This window comes from Hyperoodon ampullatus, assembly GCF_949752795.1.
Source record: "Hyperoodon ampullatus genome assembly, chromosome: 5".
Taxonomy (NCBI): domain Eukaryota; kingdom Metazoa; phylum Chordata; class Mammalia; order Artiodactyla; family Ziphiidae; genus Hyperoodon; species Hyperoodon ampullatus.
The window spans coordinates 78,645,456-78,661,396 of record NC_136918.1 but is presented as its reverse complement, the minus strand read 5'-3'; the positions used below and the strand labels follow the sequence as shown (position 1 = coordinate 78,661,396).

The window sequence follows — 15,941 nt, the reverse complement described above, 5'->3', positions numbered from 1 at the left end:
TTCACCCCTCTTAGGTAAATACCTAGGAGTGGAAATGATGGGGTGTATAGTAAGTGATGTAGCCATACATTTACCCCAGCCATGGAAGCACAGTTAGCTGGGGAAGTCCAGAGCCCCAGGCCTGTACCAAAATCTGGAGATAAGCCCAAATTCTCAATATCTTCATGAGTTAAGAATCCTAAGCCAAGAGTAAAATAAGACCTCGTCTGGGGACTATGCACCCCATATGGCCCAGTGAAGACAACCACCCACAACCCAGCCCCCCACAAGGGAAATCTCCCATAAAAGATAATTCCTGTGGAAGATGAACTCACAGACAAGAAATACAGGGCATATGAGAATGTCAAGCTCTATAAAAATAACCTGAATAATTGATACCCCCCAAAAATCCAATAATACAACCTTAAAGATACTTAAAAATAAATGTGTATTAATCTAAAGATGGCGGCTTCAGCAGCAAAGAGCGCTACGACGCTGCCAACGAACATCCGCTGGCCATTGCGTTTCTTAGAAAAATTCCCTGGACTGCGGTCACGAGTGAGCTGGGAGAACACTTTGCACAATTTGGCCATGTAGGAAAGTGCACCGTACCTTTTGACAAAGAGACTGGCTTTCACAGAGGTATGGATTGGATCCAATTTTCTTTAAAAGAGCTTCACAATGCACTACAGCAGGAAAATCATGTTATTGATGGAGTAAAGCACCATGTTCAAATTCAAAAACCCAAAGCTTTACAAGGGGATCAAACATCCGATGAAGAGAAAGAGTTTTGAGACCATCACTGCCTATTAAACAAAGTAAACAAAACTTAAATAAATAAATAAATGTGTGTTTAATTAATTAAATAATTAACACAGAGATATTAACTGTTGAGCTTTTCTTTTCTGCACTTCCTTGTATGTGACTCTTACCCAGTCAGTCAGAGGCATCCACACTACCTTGAAAATAACTAGGATATATAGTAGGATAAAAGCAACATTTGCTTTGGGGCAGTTTTTGTTTCTACAAGTAATTATTGAAAATCGAGAGGGAATATCTGAGAGTAACAGAGCATAAACTCTAGAAAGAGAACAGAAGATATGCTGCTTTCCCCATGGCTGACCACTGGGGAGATTAGATAAGGATCACCTGGACTAGTCGGTGAACAGAGAGGTAAAAATAGGCTGTGACCTTGAAAAACATTTCGACTCCTGGATATGAGGGGACCTGACTTGAGAAGGTCACAGAAAGATGTCAAGGATTATGTGTGGCCAGAGCTGAGCCAAAGTCTTAAGATGACTTGTGGCCTCTTGAGTGAGCACCATGTTATCCACATTTGCTATTTTTCTCAATACATAGATAAAGGCATTCCAGGGACTTCCCTGGTGGCACAGTGGTTAAGAATCCACCTGCCAATGCAGGGAACACTCTTATATTGGAAACTCTTTTGTTCCTTTTGAACATTTTTATCATGTGTACATGTTACACATTCCAAAAATTGAATAAAATAATACAAATAAATATTCACACAAAACAAGTTTTTCTTCTAGATAATTTGCCTGCAAAAGCCCTCACACATGTACAAAAGGGAAAAAAAAGCCTCTTGTTTATAAGGGTAAAAAACTGGAAACAACCAAAGTCTTCATCAGTAGGGGAATAAGTATGTAAATATTGAATAGTATATAGCACTTAGAGGGAATGGATAAACAGTAGATAGATAAATAGATAGAGATAAGTAGATAGACAAATAGATCTATCATAGAATAACACTTAAAGGAAATGAACTAGATTGATCTCTCTGTGTATCAACATGGAATGACTGAAAAATATTTTGAGTAGAAAATAAGCATAATATAGAGTATATGTTTAGCATAAAATTTAAGTCAATTTTTAAAAACACACTAAATAAAAGTATAAAAAATGGACTAGAAGGATACCAAACTCACAATGTAGCTTACAAGTGTGGAGGGCAAGATTGGGGGTTGGGAAGTGGGGAACTTGTGATATCAGTAGTTTATTTCTTGAAAACAACTACCAAAAAAAAAAGGGGGGGAAACAAATATGACCAAATGTTAAAAGTTTTAATTCTGGATGATAGGAATATAGGTATTTATTGTTTTATCCTTTGTGTCTTTCTATATTTTAAACAGTTCTAGAAATGTAAATAAAAGTAAAATACAAACATCCAGCCAAGATTCTCCAGATAGATCTTTTACTTTCTTTATAAAGTCAAGTCCACTTTAAACAATCGGCCTTGACATTATTAAAAAAATATTCCTTGGGCTTCCCTGGTGGCGCGGTGGTTGAGGGTCCGCCTGCCAATGCGGGGGACACGGGTTCGTGCCCCGGTCCGGGAGGATCCCACATGCCGCGGAGCGGCTGGGCCCGTGGGCCATGGCCGCTGGGCCTGCGCGTCCAGGGCCTGTGCTCCCCAGCGGGTGGGGCTGCGGCGGTGAGTGGCCCGCGAACCGCAAAAAAATAAATAAATATATATATATATATATATATATATATATATATATATATATATATATTCCTTTAAAAAATAAAGTTTTTGTTAGAAGTTAAACATTGGGAAACTCTCTGGTTGTGGTTTCAGATTTCATACTTCAGATGCAACAGGATGGAACCAAGGTCAAAGAGAACGCAGGGAAGTTTGACTCTTGTTCCAGCACTATGCCTTGTACACACCCACTTGTTCCTCCACAGCCCCTCCTTCTTGCCAGTTTCTGTTAGCAAATTCTGCTGAGGAAGCAAGAAGACTTACTTCAAGACATACTCCCTTTGTCCCTTCCAGACGTATTTTCCCTTTGTCTTTTGTTCTTTGACGAAAATAAAACATTCTACAGGTGGAGCTTGTGAACAACACCTTCTTTAAAAACCAGAGCCTCCACCCTTACCTGACCACTTCAGCGCCAGCATCCTGCCCAGAAAAGACGCAGTTAGCCAAAATGATATCTGGAGGCTTAACTGAAGCCAAACCTGCCACTCCAGAAATCCAGGAGATCGCTAACACGGTGAGTGGATGCAGTCCATGAAAAGGTTTGATCCCAAATCTTGGTTTAGGTTGGCCCTGTGTTAAATGTGTGGGTAAACATCAAAATGAGAACATGGGGAAATGTGTGGTTTTGTTCAGGTTTCCTTACAACTGAAAAGTTTTTCAGATGAAACCTCTGATAATTCTAACTCTGAGAGTGATCTTGAGCAAGTCATATCTCTTCTCTGAGCCTCAGGTTCCCCATTTGTAAAAGAAGAATTTTTATTGGATCATCTCTAAGGCTCTTACAATGTATGATTCTAGGATTACTAATTCAGTTTCTGATGAAACTTTTCTATTCTCACCAAGTGGAGCCAACATGTAATTAAAGTCTGAGGTTGTTAACAATTGATGAACTAGGGACTTCCCTGGTGGCACAGTGGTTAGGAATCCGCCTGCCAATGAAGGGGACACAGGTTCGAGCCCTGGTCTGGAAAGATCCCACATGCCTCAGAGCAACTAAGCCCGGGCACCACAACTACTGAGGCTGCGTGCCACAACTACTGAAGCCCGTGCGCCTAGAGCCTGTGGTCTGCAACAAGAGAAGCCACCACAATAAGAAGCCTGTGCACCACAGTGAAGAGTAGCCCCCGCTCGACGCAACTAGAGAAAGCCTGTGCACAGCAATGAAGACCCAATGCAGCCATAAATAAATAAATTAATTAATTAAGAAAAAAAAAGAACCTGCTTATGGTTTAAAAAAAAAACACTTGATGAACTAGACTTCAAATGCACTACAGGAAAAATAATTTTAATAGATTGAATGAAGAGCAATATCATAAAGATGATCCACTTACAAACTTCCTACAAATTTGACTCAATGGACAATGTTTTAGTATTTGGAAGATGATTAAATAGTAGAGAAGTGGCATAGTATATGGTGATTCCAAAATTCATTTTGGTGAAAATAGAATTCAATGTGTTTAGCAGGTTAATACATTTTTCTAAGTGTTGTCTGGTTAGCCATTACCTATATAATAAAAATTTATTGTATTGCATATTTTATGAAAAGAAAAAATATATAAATTTCTATTTTAGGTTTGTAAATAATCGCCCAATTTTCTTGTATCATTCCTTCTTGCTTTTTCTCGCTGAAACTTCATTCTATGACACCGGTTGGCAAAGATTAGCTTCTTGTGTAAGTGGAAAAGATGGGATTCTCTATGTTAGGGCACTGAGAAACTCTCTAAGAGAGCAGATGCCTGAAATTCTACCACTCATTCTGTGGGGTTAAGTATTTCCCTTTCAAGAGTTCTTTTAAAAAAGTAGTTACTTTACAATAATGTGAATAAATATATGTGAAAGAATATTAGATCAAAAGTTTCAATTAGACACCAAGATACAACGTGTCTTAGAAAGTGCACATTCCAAAGGATATGGTAATCCAGATGCAAGTTTTCAAAGGAAATAGCTAATAATAAATTAGATGATTCACCCATGTTAAGAGTAAAAAAAAAAAAGTAAATACCTTGTCACTTTTTCTTTCTTGAAGAAGGTAATATTAAGTTATTAATGCCTTCATTCAAATCCCTGTATTGTCAGTGTTTTCAAACTTGAATGTGCACACGGGTCACCTGGAGGTCTTGTTAAAAGACCAGATTTTGACTCAGTAGGTCTGGGGTGGGCCTGAGATTCTGCATTTCTAACCAGGTCTGGTGATGCCCAGGCTGTCCATGACCTCACTTGCCTGCAGTACTAGAGATACAGGGTATTCTGAGAGGCCTATGGGAGATGGGCTTTCTAAAATTAGAGGGTGGGCAAAGAATCTCAATTTCATCTGTGAAATGAAAATAACACCTCTTGCCCTTAGACCTCAGAGCCGTAAGGACTAATGAGAGCACCTGCATAGAAATGACTTGGAGGGAATTCCCTGGTGATCCGAGCTCCCAGTGTAGGGGACATGAGTTTAATCCCTGGTCGGGAACTAAGATCCTGCAGGCCGTGACTTGGAAATGAGAAAGCAATGTGCATAGGTGAGGCATTACAATTGTTTACTTCAGATTTTTGCCTGAATTTCATCCCTGACCCAGGAAAATCCCTCTGAGACTCTCCAGGGACCAGAGCTGTAAGGGGGCTGGGAATAACAGAAATTTGAAATATAAAAGGTAGAAGGTGCAGAAAATTGTAATGATTTTTATAAAGCCTACCTTGGTTCGCCAGAATAATTTTTATTTAAGTAACAACTTATAAGAAGACCTTGCATTGTTAATAACACCCATCTGTGAGCCACACCTTCAATGTATACATTAAGTTGAAGGTGTGTTTCTTGCTGCTCACCTTGGGCTTCAACCCTCTCAGAGAGACAGAATAAGAGAGTTACTGAGTAGCTACCTCACCCCTGAAAGGTGCTTTGCGGTTTTGATATCCTTGTCCTCCATTCGACCTCTCATTTGATTTTCACTCCACTTGGGGCAAGAAGGGAAGGCATCACGTCCATTTTTCAGATGATGAAACTGAGATTCAAAGAGGTTAATAATCACCTAGACAAGAAGCTAGCCTATCTCCAGATTTCGACCGCCTGCCTTTTCCACCACACAGTGGCAGCAACATCAAAAAGCATGAGTGAGGGGAATACACTGGGGGCAGACGATGTGGCAAACTTGCCTTCTCTGTGCAAGCAGCCAGCCTCAGATTTAAAGCAATATGAGAAATGAATATCAATGAATTATTTCTTGAATATCTCTTAGGTATCCAGCATTGTGTTAAATGTTATAGAAGATCCATAAGGACTGTAAGACATGGCCCCTGCCCTCAAGAAGTTTACAATCCCTTTAGGGAAGTCAAGAAAATCTGGAACATAATATAAAACAATTTCCAATTAAGTACTTTTTCCTAATCTTAGGTTTTGGACCAGGAAAAACTTTATAGAGATTTCTGGTCAAACATTCTTACTTTCAGGTGAATAATTACTGTTTGGCAGCTCTGTTCCTCCAGTGTTAAACTCCCAATTATCACTTGTCTTCCCTCTTTCACAGGAGACAGCCTCAGGGGACAATTCCCAACTAAGTGTTGGAAGATTGAGGGATAGTCAGCTTAGAAAACGTTTTATAGTTTAGGGAGCATTTTCACATCAATTGTATCACTTATTCCCCCACAGACAACCCCAAGGGGCAGATATTTCTACGAGCTTTAGGTGAGGAAATTTAATCGACATCTTCTCCAAGATTATAGAATTATTTAGGTTCCCAGGCAGGGCCAGGGAAATGGGAAGGTGTAGGTGATCACATACCTAGTGTGATCTGAGGGAGTACCAGGGAAGACCTCCACTTACCCTGTCATTTACCTTGGAGTTGTATTCCTTTGATGTTTTAATGTGCTTCTAGTTTTAAAATTCGCCTATTAAAATGCAGGTATACTTGGAGGAGCTGAAGTTTATCCGCTTTCCCTGTTTTTATCAGAGAGATTCTTAGTGGAATGCCAGCTGAAGGAAGAACCAATTAGGGAGGGAAAGAGAGGAGGGGAAAGTCATCACATAGAGAGGGGAAAGCATCAGAAAAATGATGACTGCAGGTTCAAGGAATTTGACATCAGAATGAAAGAGAGAGGTTGGATCAGGTCAGAAAGAGAAGAAAATCAAACAGAAGGCTTGGGGTTGAGAAGACTTGAACATTTTTGAAGGCAGAAGAAAGGAGTTTCTCCATTCTGAAGATAACAGAGACTGGAAGGTAATGGTGGTACCAGGTACTAAGGGCTGTTAGTAGTACTTGGGTCCAGAGTACACGTGGAAAAAAAACCCTCTTCCAAAGATTCTCTATGCCCCTCTTCTTTCCTCTTTCCTATTTAGGGAGACAAGTTCTCACGAAGGAAAACAAGCCTGGTTTCTTCATTCAGAAAACATTGATTTGGGAATTCCCTGGAGGTCCAATGGTTAGGACTCTGTGCTCTCACTGCTGACGACCCAGGTTCAGTCCCTAGTCTGGGAACTACTAAGATTCTACAAGCTGCGCAGTGTGGCCAAAATAAAAAGAAAAAAGAAAATAAAAAAGAAAGAAAACACTGATTATGTACACAGTACTGTGTGAATTGCTATAGGGAGAGAACGGACATAAAAAATGTCCCTACCCTCAGAGAAATTTATCAAACAGATTGGAGAAAAGGGATACACACAAGGAAATAAAGAGCCAAACATGGCCCCATCCATAAAAAGCCATAATTAAGGAGCAAATGAATGGCCCACTGGCAAAAGCCTCTGGATCATTATGGCTGATCCATTATCTCATGCCATATGTAAAAAACCATTGGATAAGAATTCTGAGTATGTTTATGTGCAGGAAGGAAAAGTTATTTCAATAATTATTTTTAGAAATAAGGGCTATTATTACACATGCACAGATGCATACACACAAAACATACACACACACACACACACACACACACACACACACACACACATACCCCTAAGTCAAATGTGACTGCTGAATACCATTCCTGGCATACACACAGGTCATGATTTTTGTCTGCCAGGACACCACACAAACACCCCATCTGCATACCATTATGGACACATCCAGGAGCTTAGCATGTCATGGCTCTTACCCAAAAATCTGTGTTCTCCTCTCTGACTACAGCCCCCTCATCAGTCACCTCTTCCATTGTCCCCACGTCCAGAGAACCTGCCATTCATCCACACCAGAATCCTTCAGACACTCACCTCCCATCTTCATCAGAGCATGCCTAGGCCCACTCTGTCACTCATCCAGCTGGATCGCATGATGGGTGGTTTCATACTCTCCTCTACCCCTGATTTCCATGACTTCGTGAGCTCTGGCATTCCAGTCCTCAATTAGAGGTCACTCCCACTGCCACAACTTCCTCCTCAGCTTCTACTCCAGGTTCAGAGAACTTTGCTCAAGGAAGATGTAGAAACACAGAAAACTCACCCATTACAAATCTACAGATTCATGCCAGTGAACAACCACAGCAGGACCCTAGGGCTGCCAGGACATCCTTTCAGTCATATCCTGTTGATCGTTTTCTAGAAACCCCACAGAGGTGGATTTGGACCTTCTTTCTCCTCAGTTTCTCAATCCGTCCCATCCCCATGGCCCAACCAGATGGCATCTCAGTTCTTTCTCTTAAAAGATGGCAGCCATCTTGTTCGAGAATGCCCTGAATTACTTATCCCCTGCTGATCTCATTCCTCTCTCCAATCTAAGACTTTGTCCTCCTTAAGCCAGGTGCCATCATTTCTTGTATATTGGGTGCCTTGCCCCATACTTCCCCTGCCCTCAAAACATAGGTGACAAATGTTCACAAATCACCTCTCACCAACCCTACTGTACTCTCATGTTGCTACCCAAACTCTCCCTTGTTACTCTCTAAAGCTTCCCAAATATGACCTATCCATGCTGCCACCATTATCTTTCTATGCATTTTTTCCTAAATTATGCATAGTCCAAGTGTTTCTGCAGAATGATTACAGGTAGGGGAAAAGCCTGTGTCTTGGGTTCAGTGTGGCTTAAATCCTCAGATCCTGGAGAACTAGCAGCTTACCGAGATTCATGCTCTGCAGCAACAAGAAATGCTTGAACAGCCCTGGGGTAACTGCATTTTACCAGGTGCTCCTCCCTGAAAGCATCCTTCCCCTGGTTGGGACCCAAGTAACAAACCTACACTGTTCCCTTCAGCACGTCAACCACCACCATGCATGGCAGGCGGAGGAAGGTGAATGCCAACTGTGTTCAGCTCAAGGTCTGTCTGTTTACCACCAGACTCCGGACCACCATTCCCAGGTGCCCTTCACCCTCTTAGCACCCGTCCTGGGGGGTCTTTTGACAACAACCCGCCTTCTGAATAAGATTTCACTGATCAGCTCCTTCCAATTCTGCCCCTATTCCTCCTCCTCACCTGAAATCTCATCATCCCAGGTTCATAGCATCCAACAATAGAGCAATACAAATCCATTTTACTGCAAAGGGGGAGCAGGGCTACGGTTTATAAGTACGGTGAACCTGCAATCGAGGCACACAGTCTGACAGGTGCCAGAGCACTTACAGAAACAAACCAGGACATTTGAAATCAACTCCCTGAGGGAAAATTCTGGACTTGTGGACTGCATAGATACAATGGAAAGGTTACAGCTTTGGATGTGTTTCTAGGACAGATAGAAATAAAAATGTCTGATACATAGTTTTAAAAAAAAGATAAATCAGATACTCACTATTCAAGGCATTTAAAACGCCAAATAACTATAATCAGTAATTTTTCAGCCTTTAGCAGTCATGTTCTCCTCACAACCTTAGGTTCCTCATCTGCAAAATGAGGTTTAAATAGATAATTTGGGGTTTAGTGTAGAGATTAACCCTTCCCAGCTCAGCTCCTAACTTGACTGGTACCCAGTGGCTCAAAGGCTCAAAAGGATTAGGCAGGGGGGAGCAATAAGACACTGAACTCTTCCCTTACTCATTCTCTCTGCATGCTTGTCCACTTTTCTCTTCTCTCTCCTGCGCCCTACCTCTTCCCATTTCTTTCTTTCTTTTTTTCTTCACTATTTGTTTCCTTCCTTTCTCCACTTTTCAACCTCACTTTCCATCTCAAGAAAGCAATCACATTCCTCCCATCTATTCTGAATGTTACAGGAGAAATGGGTAGTGGTCCGAGAAGTGTTTGCCCTTAAAAAATGGTCTGAGAACTCAAAGAGTTTGCAAATGTCTAGATCTTTGAAAGCAATCTGGTACCCAAACTGAGGCACAAATAGAAAAGGATTCAAAATGCTTGCCCACTGATGGGAAGGACTGTGTGGCCTTGGGAGAACCCTAGATGCACTGGAGGCCTGACTAAAGCTGTATATGCACATAAAATGTTATGGGCTGGGGCTTCCCTGGTGGCGCAGTGGTTAAGAATCCGCTTGCCAATGCAGGGGACACAGGTTCGAGCCCTCGGCCGGGAAGATCCCACATGCCGCGGAGCAACTAAGCCCATGCACCACAACTACTGAGCCTGTGCTCTGGAGCCCACAAGCCACAACTACTGAGCCTGAGTGCCGCAATTGAAGCCCACACGCCTAGAGCCCATGCTTCACAACAAGAGAAGCCCGCACACTGCAACAAAGAGTAGCCCCGGCTCTCCGCAACTAGAAAAAGCCCACGCACAGCAACGACAACCCAGTGCAGCCAAAAATAAACAAATAAATAAATTTATTTTTAAAAAAGAAAATGTTATGGGCAGGGAGGCAACTTCCCAATAAACAAGGTATATCCAACACACACATTTGTTTCCTTTCCCTCTAAATGATAGAAACGATTTGAGGGGGGGAAAAAGGCATAAACCCACAAACATAAAGACGTGAGATAGGCAAACATCTCAGAGATATCGACAAAACTTCGTGTGTGTGGGGATTTTTTGGGGGGTTTTTTTTTCGACAAAACTTTGGAAGATGGAAAACATGAACAATGTAAAATGACTGAGTCGTCTGGACAGAGCATAAGCCACACAGGGAATGTTGGAGCCAGAAGCAAGCAGATTCATGGTGCAGAACTCCAAAATGACTCAACCACTAGCAATGCCAGAAACTCAGGAAGACAAGAATGAGGCATGGGGCTAAAACCAGGAGAAGTGACGGAAGATTGCTATGAGAAGCAGTTAGACTGTGCCCAGATCCTTCCCTCTCACCACCCTCCACCCTGGAAGACAAGCTATTACTGGTCCTCTGCCTGGGCAGAAGATTGGGGCTTTACTCTTAGCAGAAACTGAGTCAGAGAAGCCATAGTAGACACTTAGCATAGCAGGCCCAGCTGAGAGCAGGAATGGACGACCTATACTGAAAACTGGCAGATTCAGTAAAAATTTACATATTGAATTTCAGACTCTCTTACTGCCTTCTCATGCTTGGTTCAGGAATACTGGCATCTAAGCTTGTATTTCTCTGTGGTAGACAAAATAATGGCCTTCAAAGATGTCCACGTCCTAATCCCTGAATCCCTTAAATATGTTACCTTGCATGGCAAAGGGACTTGTGGGTGTGATTAAATTAAGGGCCTTGAGATATGCTATACTATTTTGCAACTTTAAGTCTGAAATTATTTCAAAATAAAAAAATTTTGTAATGTAATAGTAATTACCGTCTCCCATTTTTATTAATCAAAGACATGTTTACCTATTTGTAAATACATATTTAACAGATTTGTAAATCACATAAATGGAGTTCGATATAGCCTTGGTAATTTGTTTCCTCTTGTCAACAAAAACTTAATCAGTTGATTTAAGAAAGAAATGGGAAATTTTTTCGAGCCAAATTATGGATTATAACCCAGGAAGAACAACATCTCAGAAAGCTCTGAGAACTGTTCCACCCATTAGAAGTCAAGGCACAGGTATATAAGTTTTTTGAGACTGAGGGCTGTACATCAAATGATGTATAGTTGACAGTTTATTTAATCCAGATCTAAGCAGCATGGTGGTGGGTCATGTGATTTCTTACAAGATAGAGGAGGGATATTATCTTTCAAGGAATTGTCTTGTCAATGCTAGGAGCATGTTACTCTTTATGGTTGAGCAGGTATTCCTGCTGATGGGAGTGGTTTGGCCGGTGCATAATGCAGATACAAAATGCAAAGTGGGGGGAGAGGGGAGGCCAAAGGGCAGAGAAGATTTTGTTGTTGTTGTTTAAATTTCTTGTCTTGCCATAAAAATATGACTTTTATTTCATACTCTTTTCTTAAGGTCAAACCACAGCTTGAAGAAAAAACAAATGAGACTTATGAAGAATTTGAAGCTGTGGAATATAAAACTCAAGTGGTTGCTGGAATGAATTACTACATTAAGGTTAGAGTTCAACATTGGCTTTAGCACTAAAAGATATTGTTGTATCTTTCACTTTATGTGATGTCCCCTGTCGCCCCTACCTTATAATTTGTTCTTTCTCCTTGTCCTAAATCAAGATGCCTACCTAGCATGGTACTGCCCAAGTGGTAAACTCTCAAACTTGGCAGATGATGGTATATTTATATCATCTTTTTCTTGTGAATTTAGAAAGCTTTCTTATATTAATTCTTAACTTAACTTCCAGAAAATGTATAGAAAAAGATTTCAGAATTCAGAGCAAGCTTAGTTTGTGGCCATGGCTTCTTCATGTGGGATCCTAGGATCCTAAAGATGTGGGGCTGGACCGGATGCTATCTTGAAGCTTATACCATCTCAAAGCTTTGTGATTCTATGTGTCTAAATTAAACGGGTTTAAGGAATGATTTGAATCATTAGCTGGGAAAATAATTTAAAACAACTTTTGCCCTTTAAATAAGCATTTTGATTAATATAATTTAAATATATTATTTTTGTAACTCAAATAACTAGTTTCAACTTGTGGCACTATAGGTGTAGTTTGAAGCAGTGGAGTATTAAAAGTATTTTAAAAATTAATTTTACAGTTATATCAGAAAATTAAGTGATACACTGATCCAGTTCTAATTGAAGAAAACTTTTGTGAAGTTATTGAGAGGGAACCAATCCAACAAACCAACCATGGATATTTGGAAGCCATTTTCAACCTTTTGTATTGAGAAGATGATAATTCTCAATTAGTAAATAATTACAACAGACATTCAAATGTATTTACTTAATCTTTACTAACCTACTTGATGAGGGCACAGTCTGGCTTATTTCTCTTTAACAAACAATTAACCACTTAAGATATAAAAATTTTTTTTAAGTTTTCAGCAAAAAAAATAAAATGTGTTGTTAAGCAGCTTGGTATGAAAAAATTACAAGATTGGGTCATGTGAAAACATCAGCCCAAATTGGGAGATTGGGATTGACATATATACACTAATATGTATAAAATAGATAACGAATAAGAACTGCTGTATAAAAAAATAAATAAAATAAAATTCACACACACACACAAAAAAATCAGCCCAGTCCTACCACATTTGAGGTCCTGGTACATGCCAGGTGCTGGGGTGCTACACAGGGGTGAGACCCTGCCTTGTCCTCAGAAAGCAATGGTCTTGTTTCCTCCCTTCCTGCTTTCTTCACAGCTAGAAAAGAATGGTTTCTAGTTAAAAGTGGTTTTGTTCAAAGATAAGAAACATTCCATCAAAATTGGGATCATTATTTTAATAACTTATGATTAATCCAAGTACAAAAATTTCACATACTAACCAGCTCATACATTTCTTAAAAGGCCCATCAGAAAAACTATCTTGGAAATTTCTTCCCTTAAGACCACAGTCCCCTTCCCTCCCTACCTCACCCTTCCATCTGCTATCAAATTTCTCCTATGGGATTAAAGTCACTGACCAGTTTCCTCCTTAATTCCTAGCCATCTAGCTGTTGACCTCTTTGATCTGAGACACTCACTCTCTGGATTTCAGATCTGGCTGGTGATGTGACCTCCTCTTGTTTTTCTCAAGTACCTGTCAAGAGACAGGTGGTAAAATGGAAGGATTGTAGGCTTTGGTGTCAGACAGTCCTGGGTTTGAACACTTACTCGGCTTGTTTGACTGGTTAAAACCTGTGTGATCCACAGCCCCTTATCTTCTCTGAGTGTTAATTCCTTTAGCTTCACAACATGAATAATAATAACCTACTTTGCAGGGTGTTGTGTGGAATAAATGAACTAGAAATTTACTAAGCACTTATGGGGACTTCCCTGGTGGTCCAGTGGATAAGACTCCATGCTCCCATTTCAGGGGGCCCAGGTTTGATCCCTGGTCAGGGAACTAAGAGTTCACATGCCACAACTAAAGATCCCGCATGCTGCCACGAAGATCCAGTGTGCCGCAACTAAGACCTGGCACAGCCAAATAAATAAATAAAAATTTTATTTTAAAAAGAAAAGAAGTTTACTAAGCACTCACAATGTGCCAGGCACTGTCCTAAGAGCTGAGCATGTATTATCTCATTTAATCCTCTCAACATGTCTATAAGTATGATCATTTCCTTTGTGTTGCTAATAAGAAAATTGCCCCCTGGGGAGGTGAACTAACTAACAAAGGTCACAGTACTATAAGAGCACAGCCAGAATTTGAACCCAAGTAGTCTGATACTTACTTATTAGCTGTGCTGCCTCCAATAATATATGCAAAACTGGTGCCCTTTTCCAAGCACAGAATAAATGTTTTTGAAATGTTACCCCATAGAGTGAAACTAACACAGATGTTGAAGTTTGGCTTTGTCACTTATTAGCTGAGAGATTTATGAAAAATTACTTAATCTCTCTTAATCTGCTCTGCATCTGTAAAATGGTCCTTGTTCCACCTTTCTTCTTGCCTGGAACAAAATGTAAATATAATCAAGTATATAAGATGGTCATCATAGTGTCTGACTCATGGTAAACAGTTGATAAATGACATTTATTAAAATTAGTTTAGTTAGATTTATATATAAAGAATGAACTAGTGGTTACCTGTGGGGAGAGGGAATGTGGGAGGGGCAAGATAGGGATAGGAGATTAAGAGGTACAAACTACTAAGTATAAAATAAATATGCTACAAGGATGTATTGTACAGCACAGGGAAATAAAGCCATCCTTCTATATTTTTTTAAATAAAATAAAATTAGGTTAGGAAGGGACATCAGAGCACAATAAATATTATTCAAAGACAAAACTTTTACTGTCTGAACCAAGAACAAAAGTGGAAATTCTTACCATAGTTTTCTAGGTCCCAGATTCATGCCCAGATTACCATTTCAATCTTCATACCAATGATTTCCCAGCAAGATCCCTTTACTTCAGAAGGGAAACTAGACTCTACATCCCTGGGCCCTGCTCAGTTTTACCTATGGGCATTTATAAAGCAGGTTCTAATATAGATATGGGAACCACACATCCCAAATTCTCTAGGGCAATTCTGATTTTCTTCTCCTTGCTCAAACCATGTGACAAATAAAGTATCCCAATTTGGGAGTCGGAAAATGGAAACATCAAAAAGACTGTCACTTGTTTTCTTGATCTGTGCATCTTTGAAAATGAAATGCAACTCTGGACTTTCATTTGTGCACAGAATATAGTAAACTATAAAATAAAATAAACCTAGGACCTATGTCTCTTGCCATGCCTTTAGCCTGCCCTTTCTCTCATAAAATAAGATGGAAGGTTTATGTAAACTAAGTGTCTAAGAATGGTGGTCTAGGAATGCTATTCCAAAAAAGTGTATTGCAGCTAAATCTTTATAGGTCTGTAGATCTTTCATTTGACATGGATCTGTGTGAATGAATCTCCTTTTTCTTTTTTTCTTCTTTTTAACTTCCAGATACGAGTAGGTAACGATCGTTATACTCACATAAAAGTATTCAAAAGCCTTCCTCAACAAAATCAGTCTTTGGAACTTACTGGCTACCAGGCTGACAAAAACAAGGATGACGAGCTCATGGGCTTCTAGCGACATGTTCTGAAAGCAGTCGATTCTTTCCACTGTCTCCTGATTAATGGCCTCTGCTAATAAATGTAACTATCAATAAAGAAGTATTCCTTTTCAAATAAATTAATCTCTTCCACTAGCTCTCGTCTATTTTTTTTTAAGATGTTGGGGTTAAGAGTTTATTAATTAATTTATTTATTTTTGCTGTGCTGGGTCTTCGTTTCTGTGAGAGGGCTTTCTCTAGTTGTGGCAAGCAGGGGCCACTCTTCATCGCGGTGCGCGGGCCTCTCGCTATTGCGGCCTCTCTTGTTGCGGAGCACAAGCTCCAGACGCGCAGGCTCAGTAGTTGTGGCTCACGGGCCTAGTTGCCCCGTGGCATGTGGGATCCTCCCAGACCAGGGCTCGAACCCATGTCCCCTGCATTAGCAGGCAGATTCTCAACCACTGCACCACCAGGGAAGCCCTCTCATCTATTTTATATAAGAGTAAAATTACTTTTTCTTTCTCAAAATCAATGTTATAGCTTGAGAGTAGAAATTCCATACAAACTGATGTCATTTGGAAATCTTAGAAAAATTACTGAGGCCTAATGCAAAGGATAAAACCACCACCACTCCCACCATTGG

At 40.2% G+C, this 15,941-nt stretch overlaps 1 protein-coding gene across 1 annotated transcript; it reads left to right on the top strand.

The window, feature by feature from the left end:
• The first annotated feature begins 2,856 nt into the window (after nt 1–2,856).
• Nucleotides 2,857–15,454, top strand: CSTA (cystatin A). Its single transcript, XM_079705171.1, has 3 exons — nt 2,857–2,996; nt 11,678–11,779; nt 15,208–15,454. Exons 1-3 carry the CDS (start codon nt 2,931–2,933, stop codon nt 15,334–15,336), a joined length of 297 nt encoding a protein of 98 aa, XP_079561297.1. The 5' UTR covers nt 2,857–2,930; the 3' UTR covers nt 15,337–15,454.
• The last annotated feature ends 487 nt before the right edge of the window (nt 15,455–15,941 follow it).